This window comes from Contarinia nasturtii, unplaced genomic scaffold (assembly GCF_009176525.2).
Source record: "Contarinia nasturtii isolate CC-2019 unplaced genomic scaffold, AAFC_CNas_1.1 Cnas_scaffold_1371, whole genome shotgun sequence".
In the NCBI taxonomy this organism is placed as follows: Eukaryota; Metazoa; Arthropoda; class Insecta; order Diptera; family Cecidomyiidae; genus Contarinia; species Contarinia nasturtii.
In genome coordinates this window covers 2754528-2778356 of record NW_022198708.1, presented here as the reverse complement: position 1 = coordinate 2778356, position 23829 = coordinate 2754528, and the positions used below count along the sequence as shown (strand labels likewise).

At 33.1% G+C, this 23829-nt stretch overlaps 5 protein-coding genes across 8 annotated transcripts; 2 read left to right on the top strand and 3 right to left on the bottom strand.

Moving 5' to 3' along the window:
- Window positions 1-396: 396 nt before the first annotated feature.
- Window positions 397-6266, top strand: LOC116345731 (FACT complex subunit spt16). Of its 3 annotated transcripts, none has more exons than XM_031775372.1 (12): window positions 397-490; window positions 993-1356; window positions 1590-1697; window positions 1794-1958; window positions 2037-2336; window positions 2463-3640; window positions 3716-4582; window positions 4674-4948; window positions 5020-5182; window positions 5520-5552; window positions 5810-5962; window positions 6038-6266. In XM_031775372.1, the coding sequence occupies exons 2-12, from the start codon at window positions 1288-1290 to the stop codon at window positions 6042-6044; spliced, it is 3318 nt and encodes a 1105-aa protein (XP_031631232.1). In that variant the 5' UTR covers window positions 397-490; window positions 993-1287; the 3' UTR covers window positions 6045-6266. The 3 variants fall into 3 exon arrangements, with proteins under 3 accessions (XP_031631232.1, XP_031631233.1, XP_031631235.1); XM_031775373.1 differs by lacking the exon at window positions 397-490 and adding an exon at window positions 735-829; XM_031775375.1 differs by lacking the exons at window positions 397-490; window positions 5520-5552.
- Window positions 6267-6679: 413 nt separating this feature from the next.
- Window positions 6680-8261, bottom strand: LOC116345815. The gene is made up of 6 exons (XM_031775507.1): window positions 8140-8261; window positions 7709-8052; window positions 7469-7654; window positions 7095-7394; window positions 6896-7003; window positions 6680-6827 (listed from the first exon to the last, which is right to left on the bottom strand). The coding sequence occupies exons 1-6, from the start codon at window positions 8195-8197 to the stop codon at window positions 6741-6743; spliced, it is 1083 nt and encodes a 360-aa protein (XP_031631367.1). The 5' UTR covers window positions 8198-8261; the 3' UTR covers window positions 6680-6740.
- Window positions 8262-9489: 1228 nt separating this feature from the next.
- LOC116345840 (ubiquitin-conjugating enzyme E2 variant 1) lies at window positions 9490-12064 on the bottom strand. Its single transcript, XM_031775549.1, has 4 exons — window positions 11648-12064; window positions 10644-10786; window positions 10385-10510; window positions 9490-10254 (listed from the first exon to the last, which is right to left on the bottom strand). The coding sequence occupies exons 1-4, from the start codon at window positions 11670-11672 to the stop codon at window positions 10114-10116; spliced, it is 435 nt and encodes a 144-aa protein (XP_031631409.1). The 5' UTR covers window positions 11673-12064; the 3' UTR covers window positions 9490-10113.
- Window positions 12065-13396: 1332 nt separating this feature from the next.
- Window positions 13397-15588, bottom strand: LOC116345982 (cytochrome c1-2, heme protein, mitochondrial-like). Its single transcript, XM_031775831.1, has 7 exons — window positions 15558-15588; window positions 15323-15411; window positions 14860-14904; window positions 14622-14764; window positions 14194-14326; window positions 13812-14105; window positions 13397-13726 (listed from the first exon to the last, which is right to left on the bottom strand). Exons 1-7 carry the CDS (start codon window positions 15571-15573, stop codon window positions 13487-13489), a joined length of 960 nt encoding a protein of 319 aa, XP_031631691.1. The 5' UTR covers window positions 15574-15588; the 3' UTR covers window positions 13397-13486.
- Window positions 15589-16088: 500 nt separating this feature from the next.
- On the top strand, window positions 16089-20883 carry LOC116345980 (protein LSM14 homolog A-like). 2 transcript variants are annotated; one of them, XM_031775830.1, is made up of 8 exons: window positions 16089-16388; window positions 17626-18069; window positions 18214-18392; window positions 18503-18631; window positions 18782-18937; window positions 19277-19506; window positions 19600-19877; window positions 19990-20883. In XM_031775830.1, the coding sequence occupies exons 1-8, from the start codon at window positions 16271-16273 to the stop codon at window positions 19992-19994; spliced, it is 1539 nt and encodes a 512-aa protein (XP_031631690.1). In that variant the 5' UTR covers window positions 16089-16270; the 3' UTR covers window positions 19995-20883. The 2 variants fall into 2 exon arrangements, with proteins under 2 accessions (XP_031631690.1, XP_031631689.1); XM_031775829.1 differs by having other exon boundaries at window positions 16090-16388; window positions 18779-18937.
- The last annotated feature ends 2946 nt before the right edge of the window (window positions 20884-23829 follow it).

Below are 23829 nucleotides of genomic sequence, written 5' to 3'. Positions count from 1 at the left end.
TGACATTTTGAAGCGCTACTGCCATCCACAGCATATACACACATCGTTTGAATGTTTTGAGTGACATAATCGTGAAGAGAACAATGCATACATTCTTGTTGAGAAATTTGGTGAGAAAATGGCTAAACGAGATTTCATGGCTACTTCTTTTCGATAATCTCAAATCTTAAGTAAACATCTCAGTTGAATGTTAATAGTAATAATAACAAAAACATACGTTATAAACGTCAGGCGGTTTTTTTTCGTATGGAACGCCATCTTTCACAAAAATTGTGCAAGTTATTTATGTGATGCTTCTGAAATTGAAAGTGCAGTCTGAGTCTTGAATAAAATTGTGATTCTTTTCGATTCTCACACAAATAAATTTTTGGATGGAATTATTTACATCGATAATATTTGGAGTTATTTTGAGTGTTTGGTTTGAATGCCGGTTTCTGTAAAGACGTAAAATCCTTGTACAATCTAGTATCGAAAATTTGCTACTCAAAAAGTAAATTTGTTGCTTCAATCCGTTTTTATTCTTTAGAGAGAAATTTTTGTTTTTCACTTCGTATGCATAAGTTGTATAATGTTACATAGATATATGAATGCCGTCGTATTTTTCTTCTTTCTATTATTCGAGTATCAACTAGTCTGACATAAACGAAGACAAATATGTTTAGCAATTTAAGATTTCCCAAATAAATAAGTGTGTATAATTTTGTTTTTCCTCTAAAAAAAACTCATTTTTTTCGCATAATTGTTTTTTCCGTATTGGACAAATGACTTTGAGCTTAGTAGAGGCTCTCTCTTACGCTCATTCACCTTTAATTTACATCAAAGTAAATGTGTGAGTGTTTTGTCTGTAGAAATATAAGAAAATGTTCAGTATTCATAATAAAACAATGTGAAATCATAAAGTGTATTCCATTAGATTTTTATACAGAATCAGGGTACATGTATTAGAACACATGAGTAATAAACTATTTGATACATGTGAATTTGAATTTCAGTTAAATCTAGTACGTTGATTTGTATTCTCCCGCCATAAGAACCGATGTAAACGCCATATTTGCTGCGAAATACTTTCACACTAAAAATTTTGCATGAGGTTTTACTTACAACAAAACATACAGCATTCATACACAATTCGGCTACCGTCAAATACACACATAAAGTGCCAAACAGTGCTATTATAAAAAAAACTTTTGCCGACTCTTTTCTAACGCGCGGTTAAAATTCTCTTTTTTTTCAATCAAAAATTGTGACACATAAAACAATTGGTGTTTTGAGCGACAGAATTGTAAAATGTCGAATATCGTGTTGGACAAAGACACATTTTTACGACGAATACGGCGTCTTTATAATGGTTGGAAGGTAAGAAATGGATAGAAATCACTGTTTATAGAAGCATACCACTTAAATTCATTGTGGCATGAATGTCAATTCATTGTTTTACGGCATCAAAATTTTCCATTCACTGGTGCCTGTACAAAAACAAACTTTATTTAAAGTTTTTGAATAGTGCTTTAATTTTATTTTATAGTGTAAAATAGTACAGTATTAGCGATAAAAAGCGTATGTCAAAAATGTGTTTATTTGATTTTTAGAATCCCGAACAACAATACGATGACGCTCTGTCAAAGGTTGATTGTCTTATGATAGCCGTTGGAAAAGCCGATGAGGATACGGTATACAGTAAATCAATATCGCTTCACGTGAGTTTTTTTAAATTTAAAAATCAATTGAACCATTATCGGAAAAACAATATTAAATTGCGCATTAATTTCATCATTTAATATTTTTAATATTAGATATGGTTGTTTGGTTATGAGCTAAATGACACTATTTGCGTGCTAACGCCAGACACAGCATATTTTCTATCTGGTAAGAAGAAAATTGAATTCCTGAAGCCGGCCGAAAATAACAAGGAGCGAGAAGAAAATGAGCCCGAAATTAAATTGCTTGTTCGTGATCGGGTGAGTTAAATCATATTCGTTGTAAAATACAAGTTTATTGTTCACACATATCAATATGCATACTATCTATATTCACAGAATGACAAAGATAAAGAGAATTTCACAAAATTGCTAAATGTTATGAAATCATCACGGAATGGAAAAAAAGTTGGTGTATTCAGCAAAGATGGTTTTCTCGGTGAATTTTGTGAATCATGGCAAAAGGTGTTTGGCGGACATGGTTTTGAAAATGTCGATATTGGAGCATCTCTTGCATACATCATTGCACCAAAAGAGGATGCCGAACTGTCGACCATAAAAAAAGCCTGTTTAGTTTCGGTTGATGTTTTTGGAAAGTATTTGAAAGAATATATTTTGGAAATTATCGATGCAGAAAAGGTATGAATTTTAACAAAAATTTAAAATTTTCATAACAAAACGGCATTTTAGCTGTCAAATTGTGCGGTTTTTTTTTCGTTAATTTGGTGATTACAATCAATTTATTGTTGCGTTAAACATTTTCAGAAAGTAAAACATTCAAAGTTGGCTGAAGGTGTGGAACAAGCATTGAGTGACAAGAAATTTGTTTCTGGCGTTGACACATCACAATTGGAGATGTGCTATCCAGCCATCATTCAGTCGGGTGGAAATTATAGCCTCAAATTCAGTGTTACCAGTGATAAAAATTACTTGCATTTTGGTGCAATTGTTTGTTCATTGGGTGCAAGATACAAATCATACTGTTCAAATATTTCACGGACACTATTGGTCAATCCATCCGAAGTGGTTCAAGAGAACTATAACTTTGTGTTAAATTTGGAAGAGGAAATTTTGAAGCGTCTTGTTCCCGGCACCAAGCTCAGCGACGTGTATGAAGCTGGCATGGAATATGCAAAAAAAGAGAAACCACATTTGGTTGATCGATTGGTGAAGACATTTGGCTTTGTAATTGGAATTGAATTCCGTGAAAGTTCGTTGATCATTGGTCCAAAATGTAATGCTACCGCCAAAAAGAATATGATATTCAATTTAACTGTTGGCTTATCGGGATTGAATAATAAAGAAGCAACCGATAAAGAAGGCAAATCGTATGCATTGTTTCTCGGTGATACGGTTATTGTAAATGATTCCGGACCAGCCAGCGTAATCACACAATCGAAAAAGAAAATGAAAAATATCGGTATATTCCTTCGTGACAATGAAGAAGGTGAAGAGGATGAAGAGGATGAAGAGCAAGATGCCGAAAATGGACAAGAAATTTTGGGTCGTGGTAAACGATCCACTGTACTCGAAACAAAACTCCGTTCCGAACAGAATGCCGAAGAGAAACGCAAACAGCATCAACGTGAATTGGCTGAACAACTAAATGCCAGAGCACAGGAACGACTTGAAAAACAAAATGGCGTTAAAGAAACGGAAAAAGTTCGAAAATCAACCGTTTCGTACAAAAGTGTTAATCAAATGCCACGTGAGCCCGAGGTCAAGGAATTGAAGTTATTTGTGGACAAAAAATATGAAACTGTTATCATGCCAATTTTCGGGGTACCAGTACCGTTTCACATTTCAACAATAAAGAACATTTCACATTCGGTTGAAGGTGATTACACATATTTGCGTATCAATTTCTTCCACCCGGGTGCAACAGTTGGACGTAACGAGGCTGGAATGTATCAACAACCAGACGCAACATTTGTTAAAGAAGTGTAAGTTATTTAATTATCGAGAACTGCGTTCATTTTAATTAATAAATTTAATTTTGACATTGTTTCGCCAAACAGGACCTATCGCAGTACAAATATCAAGGAATCGGGTGAATTGTTGGCACCATCATCGAATTTAAATACAGCACATCGTTTGATCAAAGATGTTCAAAAACGATTCCGAACCCGTGAAGCTGAAGAACGTGAAAAAGAGGATCTAGTGAAACAAGACACTTTGATTTTATCAACGAACAAAGGTAATCCAAAACTGAAGGATTTATACATTCGCCCGAACATTGTGACCAAACGTATGACTGGTGCGCTGGAAGCACATACAAATGGTTTCCGTTACACATCGGTACGTGGTGATAAGGTGGATATTTTGTACAACAACATCAAAAGCGCATTCTTCCAGCCATGCGACGGAGAGATGATCATTCTATTACATTTTCATTTGAAACACGCCATCATGTTTGGCAAAAAGAAACATATCGATGTACAATTTTACACTGAAGTTGGTGAGATTACAACCGATTTGGGTAAGCATCAGCACATGCATGATCGTGACGATTTGGCGGCCGAACAGGCTGAACGTGAATTGCGAAACAAATTGAAAACCGCATTCAAAAGTTTCTGCGAAAAGGTTGAATCAATGACCAAAAATCAAGTAGAATTCGATACACCGTTCAGAGAACTTGGCTTTCCTGGTGCACCATTCAGAAGTACAGTCACACTACAACCGACGTCCGGCAGCTTGGTAAATTTAACCGAATGGCCACCATTTGTCATCACCCTCGAAGATGTTGAATTGGTGCATTTCGAACGTGTTCAATTTCATCTGCGAAACTTTGATATGGTATTCGTATTTAAAGACTATAACAAAAAGGTTGCCATGGTTAATGCAATCCCAATGAATATGTGCGATCACGTAAAGGAATGGCTCAAGTGAGTAGAACTCTCTCGGACAGACCTATGTTTGATGTGTTCAACATCAATAAAGAAAAATTTTTTTTACATTTTTCTATGTTTGAAATAGTTCATGCGATATTCGGTATTCCGAGGGTGTTCAATCATTGAACTGGACAAAGATTATGAAAACAATCACGGACGATCCAAAAGCATTCTTTGAAACCGGTGGATGGTCGTTCTTGGATCCAGAATCAGACAGTGAAGTTGATGGCGAAGGTGATGATGAATCGGAAGAAGATGAAGTATACGAACCCAGCGATATGGAAAGTGAAGATGAGTCAGATGAGGACTCCGAATACTCTGAAGCATCGGAAGATGAAAGCGATGAGGAAGACGATGATGGTAAAATAATTTTTGTGATTTCCATTTTGTCTTTGTTGGTCTAACTGTTTCAAATATTCATTTAAATTTAGAACTTGGCTCCGATGAAGAATCGGGCAAAGATTGGTCCGATCTTGAGCGTGAAGCAGCCGAAGATGATGCCAATTACTCCAACAAACACGAGGAGGTCTTTGTTGGAAAGAAAAAATCCAGCCACGATCGTCACGACAAACATAAAAGCAGCAAACACAGCAGGTATTTATTATTTTTTTCTATTCATGTTATTTTGATTCAATACAGAGCATATACATTACAATTATTTTCAACATGCACATAAAATCTATGAGCACGTGTCATGTTCGACTTGTCTTGTTCGTGAATAATCTCATTGACCCTTTGAAATTGAAATGCTTATTAAATTAAATTTATTGAATGTGAATCGACACATTTGGTTTGGAAAACTTTAAATTGACCAAAATTACGGACTCGTTTTGTTTTGATTTCGGAGGGTCGAATATAATATCTGAATTATCTGTAGATGTAATACATAATTTCTGTTCTATTTATGTAAATGTCATGCTCCTAAATGCAGAGATTTACAGCACCGAAAGAAGAAAAAGACTAGGTTCGTAACAATTTGCCAACATTTTAATGAGCTATAATCGATTAATATTTGATCGGAAATCGCACCATTCAAAATTCCACAAAAATTCAAATCGCATACAACGCACAAAATTCATAACATCCAATGTTCCTTTCAACGGCTCCCCCATTTGGTTTTATACAATTTATGAACAAAAAAAAAAGCACTTTCGTCCATCAATCTTTGATATTCAGATCGAATTTTGTATTGATTTCTAATAAATCGAATTCAATTTTCAGTTCGTCGAAAAGCAGCAGTGGCCGTGATCGCGATCGACACAATCACAGCAGCAGCAAAGATAAACATAAGCATAACAGTAGCGGCAGCAGTCGTGACAAGAAGCGTTCCAGAGACGATAGTCGCGATGAGCATCGTAGCTCGAAGAAGTCACGGTAGGCAATAACATTATAACCTATCAATCATATGTTTATGATTTTAATGTTTTTGGTGTCGACTTTTTTTCACAGAAAATAAACCACCACTTGACGCCGATGAAACAACTATGAATATTTTCGTTCTATGAATAAGATTCATTTGATAAATTTCGCACAGAATCATTTCAATTTCAAACGTAAACCACACCAATCTCAATTTTTGATAAATTTAAGTGATTGTGTGCAGCCGACAATTTTGATTATCATCATAAATTCCAAACTTGCTTAAGTTCAGTTTATTAATAAACAGTATGAAGAACAATTTTTACAGTGTCTATTTAATTACATTTTCATTATATTATCTTCTTTTTTTTTCATTTCCATGTAAAAAATGGCATATTTAGAGCCATTTTTTTGTCTGAAATCAAAGTATGCCGTACGGAACACAGAATGCAAAGTTAATGCAAGTTTTTTTCATTGCTCTGCATCTAACTCTATTGAGAGCTTTTAAAAGACTTGAATATCAAAAACATTCTATGAATGTGTATTGCATTTGCATCCTCTTATCATATATACAGAAGTGGCTGAAATAGATTCGATGAATATTGTTTTATGATTAATCGAAGGGATGTTCAACTTCTTTCGTCGTGGTAATGTGCATTCGATTGGTTTCATAAAACACTTGTTTGCCCCATTAACTCCAAATAAATTGTTGCGTTTTTTTAATTAAACAAATCAAGATCTCGTAAGCTTCATTTAATTTTAACAAAACGTTATTTTTACAGTGTTTCTTAGTCTATTTAAATTGGTTCACTATTCTCCGATGAGAAATTTTTTCCTCTCTAGTCGCAGGAAAAGGTGCACATAGGATGTCATCAAGAGTCTGATGAAATGGTAAAATTTTCATTATTACATAAAAATGGCAGAGTATTCGAGTTAAAATATGTTTACCTCATTTGTCTCTAAGTTCAAACGTTGGATTTCATTGCGTACGTCACGGAAGTCATCGGTGTCCTTTTGTGAACCTTTCAGTTGTAGCAAACGTTCTATTTCATTGAGCTATTGAAATATATTATGTAAATTATAAACATCTCTTATCAACAAAAAACAAATGTAAAAGACTTCAAAGTTTGAATAGACAAAAACGTACGACTTCAATCGATGTTGTTGGTTTAAATTTTGGATTTTTTTCATGATCACCGATTACTCGCCATAATATTTCTGTAATCTTTTCAAATTGTCCCAGTTGAGCCCATGCTAATAATTTTATGTGACGTATCGTGACAAATGTGGGCTTTGATTCATCGTTTTCAACAATGTTCAAAGCAATTTTGGGTTGATGTTGCCGAACAGCTAATCCGGCTACAAATGTTCGGCTCTTTCGAAACTCATGTTTGTGACTTAGTTTAGTATACATTGCATACGACTCTTTGAAAGCCTCTGGAGTATTCTGTAACTCAATAGAATTTTACATCGTTCACTGAATTATATGAGTGATAAAAATCGCAAAAATATATGCAATACCAGTCGATAATATGTTGCTAAAATAATGGCATTGATGTGTTTTTTCTGGTACAGAACGTTCATTTTTCTACTTGCGTGAATGCGAAGAACGTCATCGTATTTTTCATTCTCATAGAGCATATCCAGTAGAATCTGATAGCCAGTAATATTGGTGAAGAGTTGACCTAATAGTTTATCTTCGAACAACTACAACGAATCGTAATTAAACTTCAATTCAATGCTGTGACAAATGTTATTTACCTCAATGGCCTCATTTGGCATATTCAAGTAATGAAATGCTCTCATTATAATAGCATCAAAATGATACTTTTCACCATGAAAATCTGCTTGCTTATCAATCAGCGTTTTGAGTGTAGCTTTCAAAATCATAAAATCCTTTTCATCATTTTCCATGATGTGAAGTAAATTTTTTAAAGAGAATTCAAGTCCTATCAAAGTAGGTTCATCAAGTGTTGTCTTCAATTTGTCTTTGAATTTCTCTGGATTTGCAATGGCATGCCCGACAGCTTCACGAGCTTGTTCATAGCTTGTAATTCCTAAATCTTGCCCGGAGAAAAGTCCACGGATACTAGAGCTTATCATTCCTAACGATCAAATTTAAAAAAAAGCATCAAAATGCTGGTTAGTTGTTCAAAATTTAAATTTATAGTCCAGCAATTTGTTCATCATACCCTTGGAACTAAGGATTGTATTTGGTAGTGCCCATCTAATCCTATTTAATATCGACATGATCTTGAAATTGTTTAGAATGATAACAATATGAATTTGTTTAAAAGTTGTGGTTATTTTTTGTGATGACATATGTCAAAATTCGTATGGTTTACCAGTGTTGCCACTCACACCGAAATATATATTTTTTAGAATTTAACTTTTGGCGACGAATTTCATATGAAAATCCAAAATATAAATTTTCTGTTATGTCCATTTAGCTTAATAATAATTTGATTACCTGACAAAAAAGTAATTGTAACATCGGTTTTCATTACATTCAGATAATGTTTCTTAAAGTTTGTCATTTCTTCATAAAATAATGCATGCCTCAACTAATGTCGAAATCCAAAATAGACTATATTGCTTTGTTTTGTTTAACTCATACCATGACCATTCAAATCCCAGGTACATATGCACAGCTAAAATACGAAATAAAGTTTTGAGATGCAATACATTCAGCTTCTACGATGCGTCTCTTCGGACCTTTTCATTTCGTTAGTTACAGTTTTCACATCAACAACGAATTTATTCTATGTCACCGACCTTGTCAAATAAATGACTTTCAGTTCTCCCAATCCTTCTTCAATTCATTCAGCTCAGTCAAATTCCATCAATTATGACGAGAAATGTATGAATGCATAGGAACAATACGGAAAATTAAATTTATTCACGTTCTCAAAAATCAACATTTGAGCTCGAAAATACTTTTACATTGATACAAATGAATCAAGCTACACTCCATTCAATATTTGTTCAAAATAAAAATAAAAATTCAACTTATATCGTATAAACATTTTAATGCTAAATAAAAATATTTCAAGCGAAATACAAGTGCAGTCAGTATGTCGTTGTATGATTCACCTTCAATTGTATCTATTTGTTCATTCTCTAGTTTTTTTTTGGTGAAATGTTTCTGTAAACAGTACTATTTTCATGAGGTGTCCGAGGTGTTTTTCGATTGAGGGCGATCTCTTTCAATCGAATGTAGAAATCAATAATTTGCATAGTTATTGGAAAGAAGCATCTTAATCTAGACAAAACATTTGAACATTTTTATGTTAACTGTCTTCATTGATCAGAGTGATGGTCCGCAACACATAATCGTAGTCGTACTGTATAAACTGTGGATAGTTAGATAGAGTAATAATTGGTTTTTATGTTATTTTCAATAAATTTATTTGTTTATTCTTCCATACCGTATGCGAGTGTTGCCATTTTGCTTTGAAATCATTATAATTTATAATTTTATTTAAATATAATAATAATAAAGCTGGCTGCTTCAAAGAAATTCATCAAAAATCTGTTTATGCTTTCAGTTATTTAAATAGTGCTTAAAACATTTATTTAAATCTAAAGCAAATTACTAAACTTTTTGTTCGGTTAAATTACTTCATTCGCCTTATAACAGTGTATTTGTGTTGCATTTTTTGGATGTGTTATTTAGTTTTTTTTTTTTTGTTTTATCAGAGAAAGAAGAAGGATTTGAAATAAATGATTTACTTTTAGTTCAACTATTTTGCATAAAATTCGGTTGCGATTGTTGTTGTTTCGTTTTTTATTTTGACTATCATCATTATGACAAACATTAATTAAAGTTGATCAACAAACAAATGTTCAAGTATTAAAGTTTTTTTATGTGTGTTTTTTCAAACTTGATTTTTGTGTGATTAAATTTTTTTTTTTTTTGTAGTATTTTGCAAATTAATTTCAAATCGAATTCCAATACATTCCTGAATCATCAATAATTTTCTTAATCCCCTTCCTTGATCTTTTCTCTGTCCCTATTCGTATCTCTTTCATTTGCATCGATTTTTTTCTCTGTGTGTGTTTTTTTTCTATCCCTTTTCGCCCCTCTTTTTTTCTTCTGAACTCTATAAATCATTTTTTTTTCGCTTCAATGTGGTTGCTATGTGATAAGCACCATTATATACAAACTAAAAACAGCTTCCTTCTGGTGGTTGAGCCAATTTTAAATTATCTTTCAACGTCATTATTCTACGAATTTCTTGCAGCGTTGACTTGATCGTGTACTCACGATTCCATCGAGTGAGCATCGGAACCAGTCTATGTTCGACCTGAAAATAGATTTTGCCGAAGAACAAAACAACAACAACAAAAAAAAAAACAATTAATTTATCTGAAGGATCAAATGCAAAATACAAATTCCCAGACTGAATTGATGTGAATCGTTTTCCTTTTACTTACCACACCATTACTTTGATTAATGCAATTAATGTTAATTTTGGATAAGAATCTAATCATTGGTGGTTCATCTGGATATGATTCGGCGCACTCTATTTTCAACGAGTATATTCTATTTTCGTACGGAGTCTAGGGTTTGAAATTGTGATAAAACACAAGAAAATTTAGACGTTAGTTGTTGATTTGAGATGACACGACACTTTTAATGTGATTTAAAAAGTTATGCATTTTTGTTTGCTTGAGATATAAACAAATTGCCTACCCGTGGCGGTCCAATGATCATGCCAGTCCAGTGAGTGAGAGTCATGTCATCGTCGTTTTCAAGACCCCATGAAATTGTGCCATCGCTTACACCTTTTTGACCTTGTTCCAATTCTTCTAGAAGTCGGAAATTCCGTGGAACCACTAAAAATAAATGCCATCATACACATTTTACTAATTCGTTTTTTTTTGCCACGACGAAAATATTTATAAGATTTTGTTAGACTCATTCTGCTTTTTTTAATTGCATTTATTGTCGAACCCATAGATACATTTTGTTAATTCAATAATTTGGATATTGTGTCAGAAATGCCAGTGAATTTGTTGCATACAAATGTTATAGCCATCACGTATTCATAATATTTTTGCTTATCTTATGGGGCAAACGGTAAACGTTGGATATGGTTGATGCATTATTTATTTTGTTGTTGGAATGTGTAAATTTAGTGAGGTTAATCGATATCGTTCGACACACACAAGACAGTAAAAAAATGTAAGCGTAATATTAATAAAAACATTTGAACAAAACGAAAGCGCATTTTAGCTTTCGTATGTACATTGACACTGTGTTTGTTCTACAAAAGTAGATGAGAGACGAATACTTTGTATGTATACACGTAGTTCACGAAAGTTTTTTTTTCTTTCTCCATTTCAGGGGTTGGGTAATTTAATTATAGCCTTAATCTGTCCGCGGGTCTTTGATACGATGTGACCGAAAATTAATTTGAATGGGTCAATTGTTCACATCACTTGATAATTATTCACATAATCATGATTGATAAATCGTTATTCCGTACAAAAAAATTATTCATATCATTCAAATTCATGAGTAATCAAAACACAATGCTGATGAGTGTTGAAAACAATGCGAGAACCCAATTCGTTCACCATTGTATTTAACATTTTTTTTTTTTTAAGCTGTTAATTTTATTGTGCGAACATTTATGCAATTTTCTCGTGATATTTTATTGTATACCAATTAGATAATTGAATTAATTTTCTTACCAACACCGGTCGCTTGCTTCGCCATGATGAATTTTTTTCAGTCAATCAATGACAATATAACAAAATTTTTGTTGAGAGACAAAAAAAATATCGTCGATATATATATGTATAGAATACGCTCTGAATTCAGATACACACAACACACGACGGCTGCTTTGCTTTGAGAGCTGGTGCTGCTGTATACCAACACCCGGTCTCTATTCGCTGTTTTTTATGGCGAACACACGGAATTCTTTTCAATTATTCGGTGATGTTCCTTTTCACTGCGTCAATGCGTGGTGAATACTTCAATTTGAAATTTTTGCAATTATTATTTTTCGACGCATAACACAGTTTTTTTTTTTCTAGCGGGTCAGCAAAATTTATCGCCTAATCTATATACAATTACACAGTATTTATTGAAAAACAGTTGTGGTTATATTTACGAGAAAAAAAATATTGTTTTTGCACAGCCGAGACTGATGTTTTCATTGCATTTCTATTTTATAAAAGGATTCACATGCAGCGAATTCAATTTTATTTTATCTTTTATGTGTATGTCATTCGCCGCAAATCGCGCGCGAGTTTGTATTATTCGCTGCGTGTAAAAACAAATTGAACTGTGTTGAATATGGAATTAGTTTTATATTCCAATGCATTTCTGGTAGTTGAACAACAACAGAAAACACAAAGATTTTAGTAATGCTAGTTTATTTAAAATCACTTTTTTAAAATTGCCTAGCAAAACAATTTTTTTGATTTGCTAAGGGGTTTGAGCCAAATTCTATCCTCAATTGAGGGGGGAAAGTTTTTCTAATCAAGAAGCGTTTTTTGTCAGACAAATATCTTTTTTTATTTTGTAGAGGTACAATCCCTGGTAAAATGATTCAATTTCAGAAATTATATTGAGATAATTTCAGCCAGATGAATCAGTTGGGCGCTGAAATTTAGTGAAAACAATAGAAGTGATTGTTATGGTTATAATTAAACTTACATTACTACAATCACTATAACAATCATTTTTATCTGGCTGAGCCGATTCATCTGGCTGAAAATATCTCAATATAATGTCTGTTCAAATTAAATAAATATGATCACGACATTTGAGGTCTTTGAGGAAGCGTTTTATATCTAGTCTTTTGATGGCATAAATAATGATAAAGAGAGCAGTATCACAAATCATCTGATTCGATACCTGGTAGAAAAATGCTGCCTGGAGGTTTCGAGTAAAGAACCTCTTTAAGTTAAGAACGCAAATTCAAAAGAACCTTTGTTTCACACCCAGAAGTTCATCAAGACCTATTTAAAGATGATAGAGTACTTGAAGCTTCTTCTGGACAAATAGTAAGTGGCTCCTATTTTACTGATGGATAAAATAACGAAACAAGTAGTGGATGTGGCTTTCTGTGGCTGCACAACAGAAAATATTTCACACTCAACTCCTTTAGAACTTACAATAACAGTCAAACAATCGGAGATATCCGCAACTTATGTTGTGATTTTATATACTCCCCGTTCTAATCGTATAATCTCAAAAAACAAAAAAAAAACATTCAAAAGCAGCAAGTTTCATTTCTTTTTATATTTTGCTGTGTGGAATATGGAATGAGTCTCACCTTCCAAAGCATTTCAAATGGGCACATTCAATGTATTTCAGTCACAAGTTATCCAAAAATTTGACAATATGCAAATCCGTCTCTTATGAAACTATTCAACAAACAATCGGAAAATGTATGCAGTAAAACAAATTAAAAACATTACTACAAGTGATTAACTCTTATGGTTTCATATTTATTTGCAAGTTTTCGAATATATTTTTTATTCACAAAGACTTTTAATGATGGTAGCTGTTTTTTTTATTTAAAATTTGGACTTTCGAATTCTGTCCACGAATTGGTATTTGGTTGTTTTCAATGGTTTAAACACGAATCGAGTTGCATACCAAGAGCCAATCCACAAGAGGGCTAGGATCGGTAGTGCTTTAATTCCAATCTCCTTTCTATCTTCAAGACGACGGTCGGCCACCCAAGCCAAAAATGTTACAACATCCTTAGCCAATTGTGCAGCAGAGTTTGGTGTTCCATCCGCATAATCGACGAGCTAAAATATGAGTAAATATATTTAATGATCGAATTATCATCACACGATGGAATATTTGGTTGGAATTAGTTGTTTGTTAACTTACGCCGTCAAAAATAACTTGTGGCATACCGATGGCACCTCCTGCGAAATATGGATTGTACGATTGACCTTCGGCAAGTTTAACGCCAGCGGGTGTATCGGTATAATTGGTAAGCAAGTGGAAAATATAATCTTCTTCGCCTTTACGAGCTAACACAATAAGACTAAGATCGGGTGGATAAGCACCATTGTTTGCAAAACGAGCCTCCTGTTCATTTTTATATGGGCCAGTGATATAATCAGTTAATCGACCGGGCCGCTCGAACATATTACCAGTATCATCTGGACCATCAATGACCTATGAATGAGATTATTTGAACAACAAAATTTCAATTAACATTTGTGGATTTTTTTTTTCTTCCTTCAATATGCAAAATGTAACCTACGGTCATCTCTGCAGCTTCAGCTTTGGCCTCTTCTTCCGTATGCGTTTGTCCAACTAAATGTCGGTATGCGAGGTATTGCAACGAATGACATGATGCACACACTTGCTTGTACACTTCGTAGCCTCGACGCATACTGCAATTTTAACACATAATATTAAGACACTATGGATGTTTGGTTCGATGTTATATTTTATGTGGTTCTTTAAACTGAAAAATCTTCACCTCCCAATGAAAATCGGTCAGAAGACTTAAATCTTGACTGCAACTTTTCACAGTTCTTTTGTACACAAATATTGCCTTCGAATCAATGTGTAAGACAGTTATGGGTAGGTTTTAAGTCTTATAAACGAATTTTCTTGGGCTGTTTATGCTTTTCTTAAATGTTATTAACACACACGATGTGATAGTTTCAATGCTATAATACAGACCTGGCATGATCGAATCCTTTGAGAAGGGATTTGTGAGTCCATGGCAAATGGGCTGGCATTGCTTTTAGATCTGAAGCATCAACCGATTGAATAGCATACCAACAGCCACCAGTCAAACTGGCGAGTGTACCAACAATCCACCACTGGAAAATCCAATATCGAATGTTATCATACATATGCCATCAATTTAAATCAAAATTTTCACTAAGTATGCCATTGGATGTTGGCAATTTCTCACCTTTTTGTCAACCTTCAATGTTGGCCCGGTAGAAAAACTATTCGCCTAAAATGTCAAAAAAAGTCCATTTGTTATGTAACATGTTTGTTGTATTGGTCCATACATTTTGGCATTTACTATACTCATTTGGGTTATATAATAAAATATTCTAAATTTACAAGTTATTCGTTTGTTTTCAATTGAAAAATATGTTGAACAGTCACTAATTGAGGCCACATAATGCCATCGAATGATGGGTTTGATTTCATTTAAGATTTTCCATTGAAATGATCAACAATAAAATCCTTGTCATGAAAAGAGCATTTCAATCACAAATTTGACGTATGCTCTAAATTACATCACTGAACATTTTTGGTTGAATGTTCTAAGACTGAATACGCAATTTTATCACTGGGATTTTTTCCGAAAAGCACATAAATTGAACTGAAAACCATTTATAGTGCGCTCAAAACAATAAATTTACCTTTTGAATGGCAATTTTACTGCCATTTTTCAAAAGACCAGCGCTGTAACACCGTGATATCACTTGGGCCGCCATTTTAAAACTAGTAACTACGATATGAAAAAGATGTGAATGAATTTGTTGTACATTTAATACACACACTGTATGTGCTCTCAAAATTTTGACAGCACTATAGGTTCATCCAGATGACAGTTTTGAATCATTCGTTTTCATTGCACATCAATCGAATTCTTACATTGTTTCTTTTTCATTTGTAATTAACATGGACGATTTCCAATTTCTTCTATTCCGCAAATCTTTTAGAAATTGCGCAAATTTTGTTAAATTGTTTGAATTTTTTGTGGAAAAAATCCAATTTCAGGGTATCAAATGAACCAATGAAATATGGAACTGTACATATGTTATTTGACAAATGTTTTTCGCTCTTTAACCATTTCTTCCACACTTAGTCGTACCAATACACTGACATTGCCATTGAAATGAATCGTACAGAAACATATATGCATATGCATTATTCTGAATGCGAATACAAAGAGAATACCCGTTTTTTACAATTTTAACTAAAGTATATATTTTTATCCATCATTTTTTAATGTGCACCCAAAATATTATTATTTTTTAATTAACGTACATGCAATCAATGCTAAATCTACCACATTCACCACCGTGATAGCCGTGTTGAATTTGTTGAATTATGTAAAATTGTTCGAATGCGCCAAACCAAGCGGCGAAACAGTTTAGTTATATGTAGCAACCGGTAGGAGCAGCATCAGTCGGTAATCGTATCATCATCATAGCAGCAGCAACAGCAGCAGCTTCAATTCCATTTACCATTTTCGTTTGGACGCCATTAGCGAACAATAAGTTGTATCAGTTGTAATTCGATGGTGTATATCATCATATAACATCTAAGTCATCAGCGAATAAAATTTATTTTAATTTACAACAATGGCTAGCATGCCTGAATTGGGTTCTAAGATTAGTCTTATATCGAAATCAGATATTAGATATGAAGGCCAATTATATACCGTAGATCCGAACGAATGTACAATTGCCTTAGCCAATGGTAAGATTTTTTTTCACTCTTCTTCTAACATACAAAAAAAAAAGCCAAATATTTACAACAAAACAATTTTTTGCGATCGCGTCATTGTTTCGCTGTTGAATTGAAATTCGACTGATTTCAAATAATTCTAAGTGCAAATTTGGATTTAATTGAATTGTTTTATTTTTGCAAATTAAAAAAAAAACAACAAAAAGTGAAAGTCGAACAACGAGAAGTGTATAAATATTTTTTTGTTCGTTCTCTCGGTGATTTCGTCGTAAACTATGTAAATTGCGCGTACACACATATATATATATATGTGCAAATGCAATAGCCGCGCAACTGTGTACAAAATTGATTTATTTACGCATAATTACAAAAGACATCCAATAAATTCTTATCTGGTTTCGCTGTATTGATGCTAAATCGGTGAATTTATTTCTTTTTCTCGTCTTTGAGACTGAAAAACGTAGTCGTAGATTTTATCAACGAAGAAAAAAAATTCGAGAAAAATAGAACAAAGAAAGTAGATCGCATTGTAGCCAGAAACAAACGAATAGTATGGGGCGAAATACAGTAAAAAATTAGATACAAATAGAATAAACAACAACAACAATTGTATGATTAGTGTTTAAAAAAATGCCAGTGATAAATTACTTAAATTTAAAATCGATCGAAAATTAAAATTGAGTCCGTTTAAAATGCAAATGGTACGCAAATACTTTTATCTCGAACATGATTCCATAAAAATACCGCTAAGTGATGCTAACGCATTTTCGCTTACACTATGTATCCAATATGCATTTAATTTGGGTAGCACATTTAAATATGTTATTCAATGAATTGTGTCGAAGATTTTGCCCTGCTCAAAAATGTTAAAATTTCCATTCGATAAAATATTCGATTTCCGCAAGACAGTTTTTTTCTTTAAATTTTGTTATATGTTAATTTATAGTTAGCATTTGAAGATGAAACGCAAAAGTGCGATGATCGAAAAGTGCACTATTCGCTACCGAAAAACAGAAAATGCATAAATCATGTGATTAAAATTCATAAAATTCGTTGTGAAAAAAAGCGCATGTATTAAATTTTAATTCGCGTGCAATGGCGGGAAGCTCATAACGGGACCAAAGTCAAGTCACATGCCGGTCAAATCACCTCATTTGCAATGTGTGTGCGTTTGCATAACGGTTCATAGCCATTTATTAATCTGTGTGCCTTTATTTTTATTCTTCATTTTTTTTTTTCGGATAACCAGTGCGTTCATATGGAACAGAGGATCGTCAAGGACAATTTGCAATTCCACCGCAAGAAGAGATTTTCGATTATATTTTGTTCCGTGGATCAGACATCAAGGATATTCGCGTTGTTAACAATGTACCACGTGTTCCACACGATCCAGCTATTATGCAAATGCATGTGTCGGCCCAAAGTCAACCAAATTTTCAGCCGCAATTTTCGATGCCGGTGATGCCACATGTTGGTGGACAAGTTGGTCCATTTGAGGGTTCTAATAATCAACCAGGTCCATTTAGTTCGATATCAACTCCAAATGCACAGGGTGGACAATTGCCGCAAGGTACACCTGGATTACCGTTTAACCAACAACAACCATCTCAACAACAGCAAACGCCTCAACAGCAATCGAACGGTGGCCAATCACAGCAACAACAACAGAACAACCAACAACCGCAACAGAAAAGTATGATTTTTTTTTCTTTACTTCTTCAAATGAATTTCACTTTGAATTATTATTAAGAACTTTTCAATTTTAAGAGTAATGCTTCTTTCTTTTAAATTTATTGACATAAGTAACACCAATTTTTTTTTTTGTGTTTGGGTTTAGATTCCGTTCTTGATTTAATCGGTGGATCTCGTTCAACAACACCTGTTAGTTTGAATTCACGTAAGAGTCCAACAGCCGAAATGGGAGTTCAAGTTAATCAAAAAGACGGCACACGACGCAACAATAATCGTGGACCACAAGGTGGCCGTTTAGACAGTCAAGGATCGCATGAAAATAGAGTTAGTTTCATTTATCATTTTTATCAATGACCATTTTCAGCGAATATTTTCAATTTTTCAATGTTAACGTTTTAATTTGCTTTTGTGTTTACTTCGCTTTTTATTTGAAGAATCAACAGCGCAACAATCAGTATCAAGGTAATAATAACCAGAACCGAGGCGGTAATTGGGGTAACCGTAACAACAATCAAAATTTACGCAATAATCAACGACCACAAAGACGTCCAGGTCTTCATCCGGTATGTACTTACCTTTGTTTTTTCCCCGTTTTCATTTCGCGCAAACATAAGCCCACACCCACACCCACACACACACACACACTGTGTTCATTTAAATCGTAAATTCATGAGAACTAATAAAATGCTATTTTGCGATTCATTTTACAGCAGCAGACATTCCGCCAAAATCAGAACAGTAAGGGACGTCCAAAAACCACAATTAAGTTTGAAAGTGATTTTGATTTTGAACAAGCAAATACAAAATTTGAAGAGATGCGCTTATCATTAGCCAAATTGAAGGTGGGCGAAGAAGCCAAACCTGAGCAGGTACTATTTTTGTTTCTGTTTACATTTATTTATTTTTTACAAGAAAAAAAAATGCGGTGAACAATTTTTTTATAAATGATTTTCGAGCAAAAGTGTGAGTAAAGGGAGAAAAGAGCATTTTTTTTATTTTAATTTTATTTTGATAATGTGAGACTTTTATCATTATTGAACACATTGTGACGCATCCCTTTCCACTTTTCATTCACACGCATTCAAATTTTTCTATGTATTTTTACTGTTAGTTGTAAATAATTTGTTTGCCATTTTTTTTTTGATGTTAAATGAATTAAAAATGGTTTATTAATGTTGTTTTTGTAATTGATTTGTGTGTTTGAATAGGTTAACGGTGAGGCTGAAAAGAAGGACGATTCGGGCAACGAGACCGGTGCTGGTGAACAAGAGCAAGAAGAAGACGATGTCACTGTTGGATATGACAAGACGAAGTCATTCTTTGACAATATTTCATGCGAAGCAGCAACAGATCGGAAGGGTAAAAATCGTACTGATTGGCGCCTTGAACGTAAGCTTAACAGCGAAACATTTGGTGTGTCATCTGCACGTCGCGGAGGGTAAGCATTTATTATTTAATATTCAATAACATTTAAAATAAATAATGACCATTGTGTTATTCGGATTTTTTTTTATTGTCTCAATCTTTGTAGCTTTTATAACTATAACCGTGGCCGACCGGGCGGTAACAATGGCAACTATTTCAATAACCGTAATAACGGCTACCGAAACAACGGTTACAATGGCAATAATGGTGGTTATCGTGGCAACTTCCGAAACACACGCAATTACAACAATCAGCGAAACCAAAACCAAGGCAACAACCAACAAGAAAATAATCCAACCACGAGTCTTCCACAAGAGAAGCAAACACCCACTCAGCAATCTCAGCCGGTCACAGTTCAAGCACCAGCCGTTTCAGCTGGCGGAAGTAAGTTATAATGTCTTTCATCATATCTCCTATTCGCTAAAATTTATTTTGTTTCATCAATTTTTCTAACCGCAATTTTCTTTTCGAACCTTTATTTTTATATTTTCTGCAGAATAAAAATACTCCACACATCCACACACACCATTCACCAAACCTTCATGAGTACCAATGCAAAATAAAACATTTTAAAACGCGATACGAATTGAAGGATTTTTATGCAGCCGCCAAGAACAGATATATGGAATGGAGACATGGATTGCATGATTTACAATACTATTACGCGTATATATTTTTTAATTAAACAATTTATCCACTTACCATTCTCCCACCACATAAATGAAGATGAAACAAACGAGCCCCAATTTTGTGGGCCCACCCAAAATCTTCTTTGATAAGCAAAACAAAACAAAACAAAATTTAACTAGTGAGAAAAAGATACACAAAAAGAAAGAATTATATAGTAAACGATAGATAAACATCGATCTAATTTCATATGCACAAAGAAAAACAAAAATGATTTTTAAAGGAAAACAGAACAGCAAATTAAAAATCGATCGTCATTGAATCAGATTTTGCTGATCACATATGCAAAAAAGTAAAAAACAAAGCTGTGCGAATTTTAAATATTAGAGAATCAATTGAATTTATAAATTGTCAATAATTAAAGAGAGAAAACAGAAAGAAAACACATTGAAACAAAATGATAATTGATTTAGTGATAAAGGGAAAAAATAGGGATAAATAACTAAATAGGAAAAAAAGATGTGAAAAGAGAACTATGATTATATATGTACATTTAGTTGAACTAAATTATGTGTGCTGGGTACGTATTCTCATCAATTTCAATGAAACAACTACACACACATACACACAGGGAAACATTACATTTTCCAAACGAAATAACACCCAAACTCACACACACACATTTCACCACAATAAATTATAACAGAAAGTAAAACAAATTCAAAAGAAAGAAAAGTTAAATAAAATGCATCCATCAACGAAAGCTTTTAGTAAAAAACAAAATGAAAAGAATGTATTTAAAATCTACTACGAATTCAGAAAAAAAAGACTGCTTAGATCGAAGTATAAATAATTAAAAAAAAAAAAACAAAATAAAAATGAAGAAAAGCAAATTGTATGGATAAAAGTATGATCAAATTAATCGACAATTTTTCGGAAAATACTATACTGTACGGCGAACACGAAAAGCATAATATTGAGCATACATACATTTAATTTAAAATGGTGTATATGCTTTAAACGAGAAATAATGTATGAATGGATGCATGGATTTGATCACTATTTAACATAAGTGAGTGAGAGAGAAAAAAAATCAAGCAACAAAAGTATAACAAAACATTTACGGAACTAATTTATCGAATGGGAAAAAAAAAAAGAAATTAAATATTCATAACATATATAGCGAAAACGATCTAATATTTGGAAAGAAACAAAAAAAAAATCAGAAACCAATCACTTAAGTTCCACTACCATAACATAGAATGAAGAATGAGAGATATAAGCATTTACGAATCGATTGCATGTAAACGATGAAACGAACATAAACAAAAAAAAAAAACAAAATTATTGGAATGGTAACGCGAATGTTGGATTTATCAAATGTGGCTGCTAGACATGTCTCATTTGAGTGGGAAAGATTCAGACTGTCCCTTAATTGGATGTTGATGGTATATTAATTGAGAAGAAAAAACACTCACAATAACAACAACAAATTGTAACGAATGCGCACGCATAAACAAAATATTCGTAAAAACAAATTCATTCTATGTTTGGTTATTATTTTTTTAACTCCCCCTTTTTTTAAATTATAAATTATGTGTTATTTAAAACATCAAAACAGTTTAATTTGTAAATTCATTTCGTTTTTATCTTGTAATACAAAAAGCCGAAAAAACAATAAACAGTTTCAAAGCAAAAAAAAACAACCAAAATTCGGAATTTCATTCAAATATTTTTTTCCCTCATAACATCCTTTGATTTTATACTGCAAAACTTCTATTTATATTTGACTATGAAATCGTGTAAATTAAAAACTATTAAAAAAAAAAGAAAACATATTTGAAAGTTTCAGGTTGTTTATTTCGATGAACGCACTCTAGTGATGGTTATTTGAAACATTGAAGTCCTTGAAGAAGTGATGTTTGCGCATGCTATCGGTAACTTCTGGAAATATGAACGATCTTCTTAAAGCTATCATCCTGAATTTTCAAACATTCACATCAGAAGAATGGTATGAAGAAAATACTCCATTGTGACTATACCAAGTGTACCATCATATCTTTACAACTCGTGTAACAAACGTAAGCGTAATTTTCGCATATGGCTTGCATATTACACATCTTCACTCATTCATATTTTATTCACATTTATTTTTTTGTCTTGTTCTTTTTCTCCTTGTGGCTTTTGTTTCGTTCTGGAATCATTTTACTTGTATAAACATATGTTGTAGATTTAGTTTTCAGCGTTTTTCATTCAACATAGGTTTGCATAGACGATGCAAAATAAGCGAAAGAATAGAAACAGAGAAATGAGCATATTTTCCCATGATGGTCAATATTTTCCATATGTGTTTAGAGAGAGAGTAAGAGAAGGAGACATATGGAGACAAAAGTGCATATGTTTAACAAAATCAATCAGCATTATGACTTTATGACCTGGCTGAATGGTGTGACTTGACTTAGAACAATGGAAATTGAAATGTATTAAAAACCACAGATAATGCAAACAACTGAATAGTATACAACCGATTGAAACTTGTGCACACCAAACTGTTTCCGACCGAAATTCGGTCAAAGTCGATTGTACACATTCCATTGCATATGTCGAATGAATCATTAAAATTCGCTAATTTTTATTTTCGCACTGAATAAAAGAGTGACACACCTGTTGTTAGCCGTTCACGCCTAGCATGAAACATTTTAAAAAAAATGCTGCAACACGAAGATATGTGCGATAAACAAACCCCAACCGTATGTGAATCGATCCGCGGGGCGATTTTTGTTTTAAATACAATTTAATAGAGTATATTTTCACGGTACTCACGCTGGTCAGTTGATGTTATGCAAGAAAATTCCATTTTATTTGTTGATATGAATAATGCAGTACACATGATTCAGTGCACGCACGTTCATAATCGAAAATCTTTCACTTCCTGCAGTAATCAATGCATTTTGTTTCGCTTAATTGTTGAGTGATTTAGATGTTTTTGATTATAACAGCTCGAAGCAATCAACACTTGTCTGCCGTTTTTTTCTCAATTTCTATTTCATTTTTTTTTTTATTTCACTTAATTCTCATTCGATATTCGAATATCCACTACGGAAATAGAACGGATTCAATTTTTTCTATATGCGAATTATTAATATGATGATTACTCACTGCGTTTTGAAATTCATCAAGCTGATTGAGATGGGTTTGAAAAAGTTGTTTGATGTATAAATTTTGTTTTTGTGCTTACACTGAATTTATCCTTGTGTTTCCTTATTAAAAGTTTAAATAAGTTTTTGTGAGAAATCTTTGAAATGATGTTCCAAAAAAAATAAAATTGATAAAATATTATCGTTAGGTTTAGGTGCTTACAAACCAAAATGCTCATAAGGGTATCATAATCACTATTCAAAACCATTAAATTCAATTCGGTGCATGGTGTTGACATTATAATGTGATGACGTGCATTTAAATTTTTGAAACGTTTTTTTTTTAGTTTTGTCCAATGAATCAATATGAGACTAAAAAGAGGAAATAAACCAAGTGAAACAAAATGGAATATAACGATCACAAATTAAAACTGAAGTGTGTGCACAGTGCACATGGGAATTAAATGTTAAGTTGAAAAGAGTGACCGAATTGTGAATGACAGCGGATTTTTGTTATTTTTAAACCATTTCGAAAAATTGAAACTAACTTGGAATGGAATTGAAACTGGATA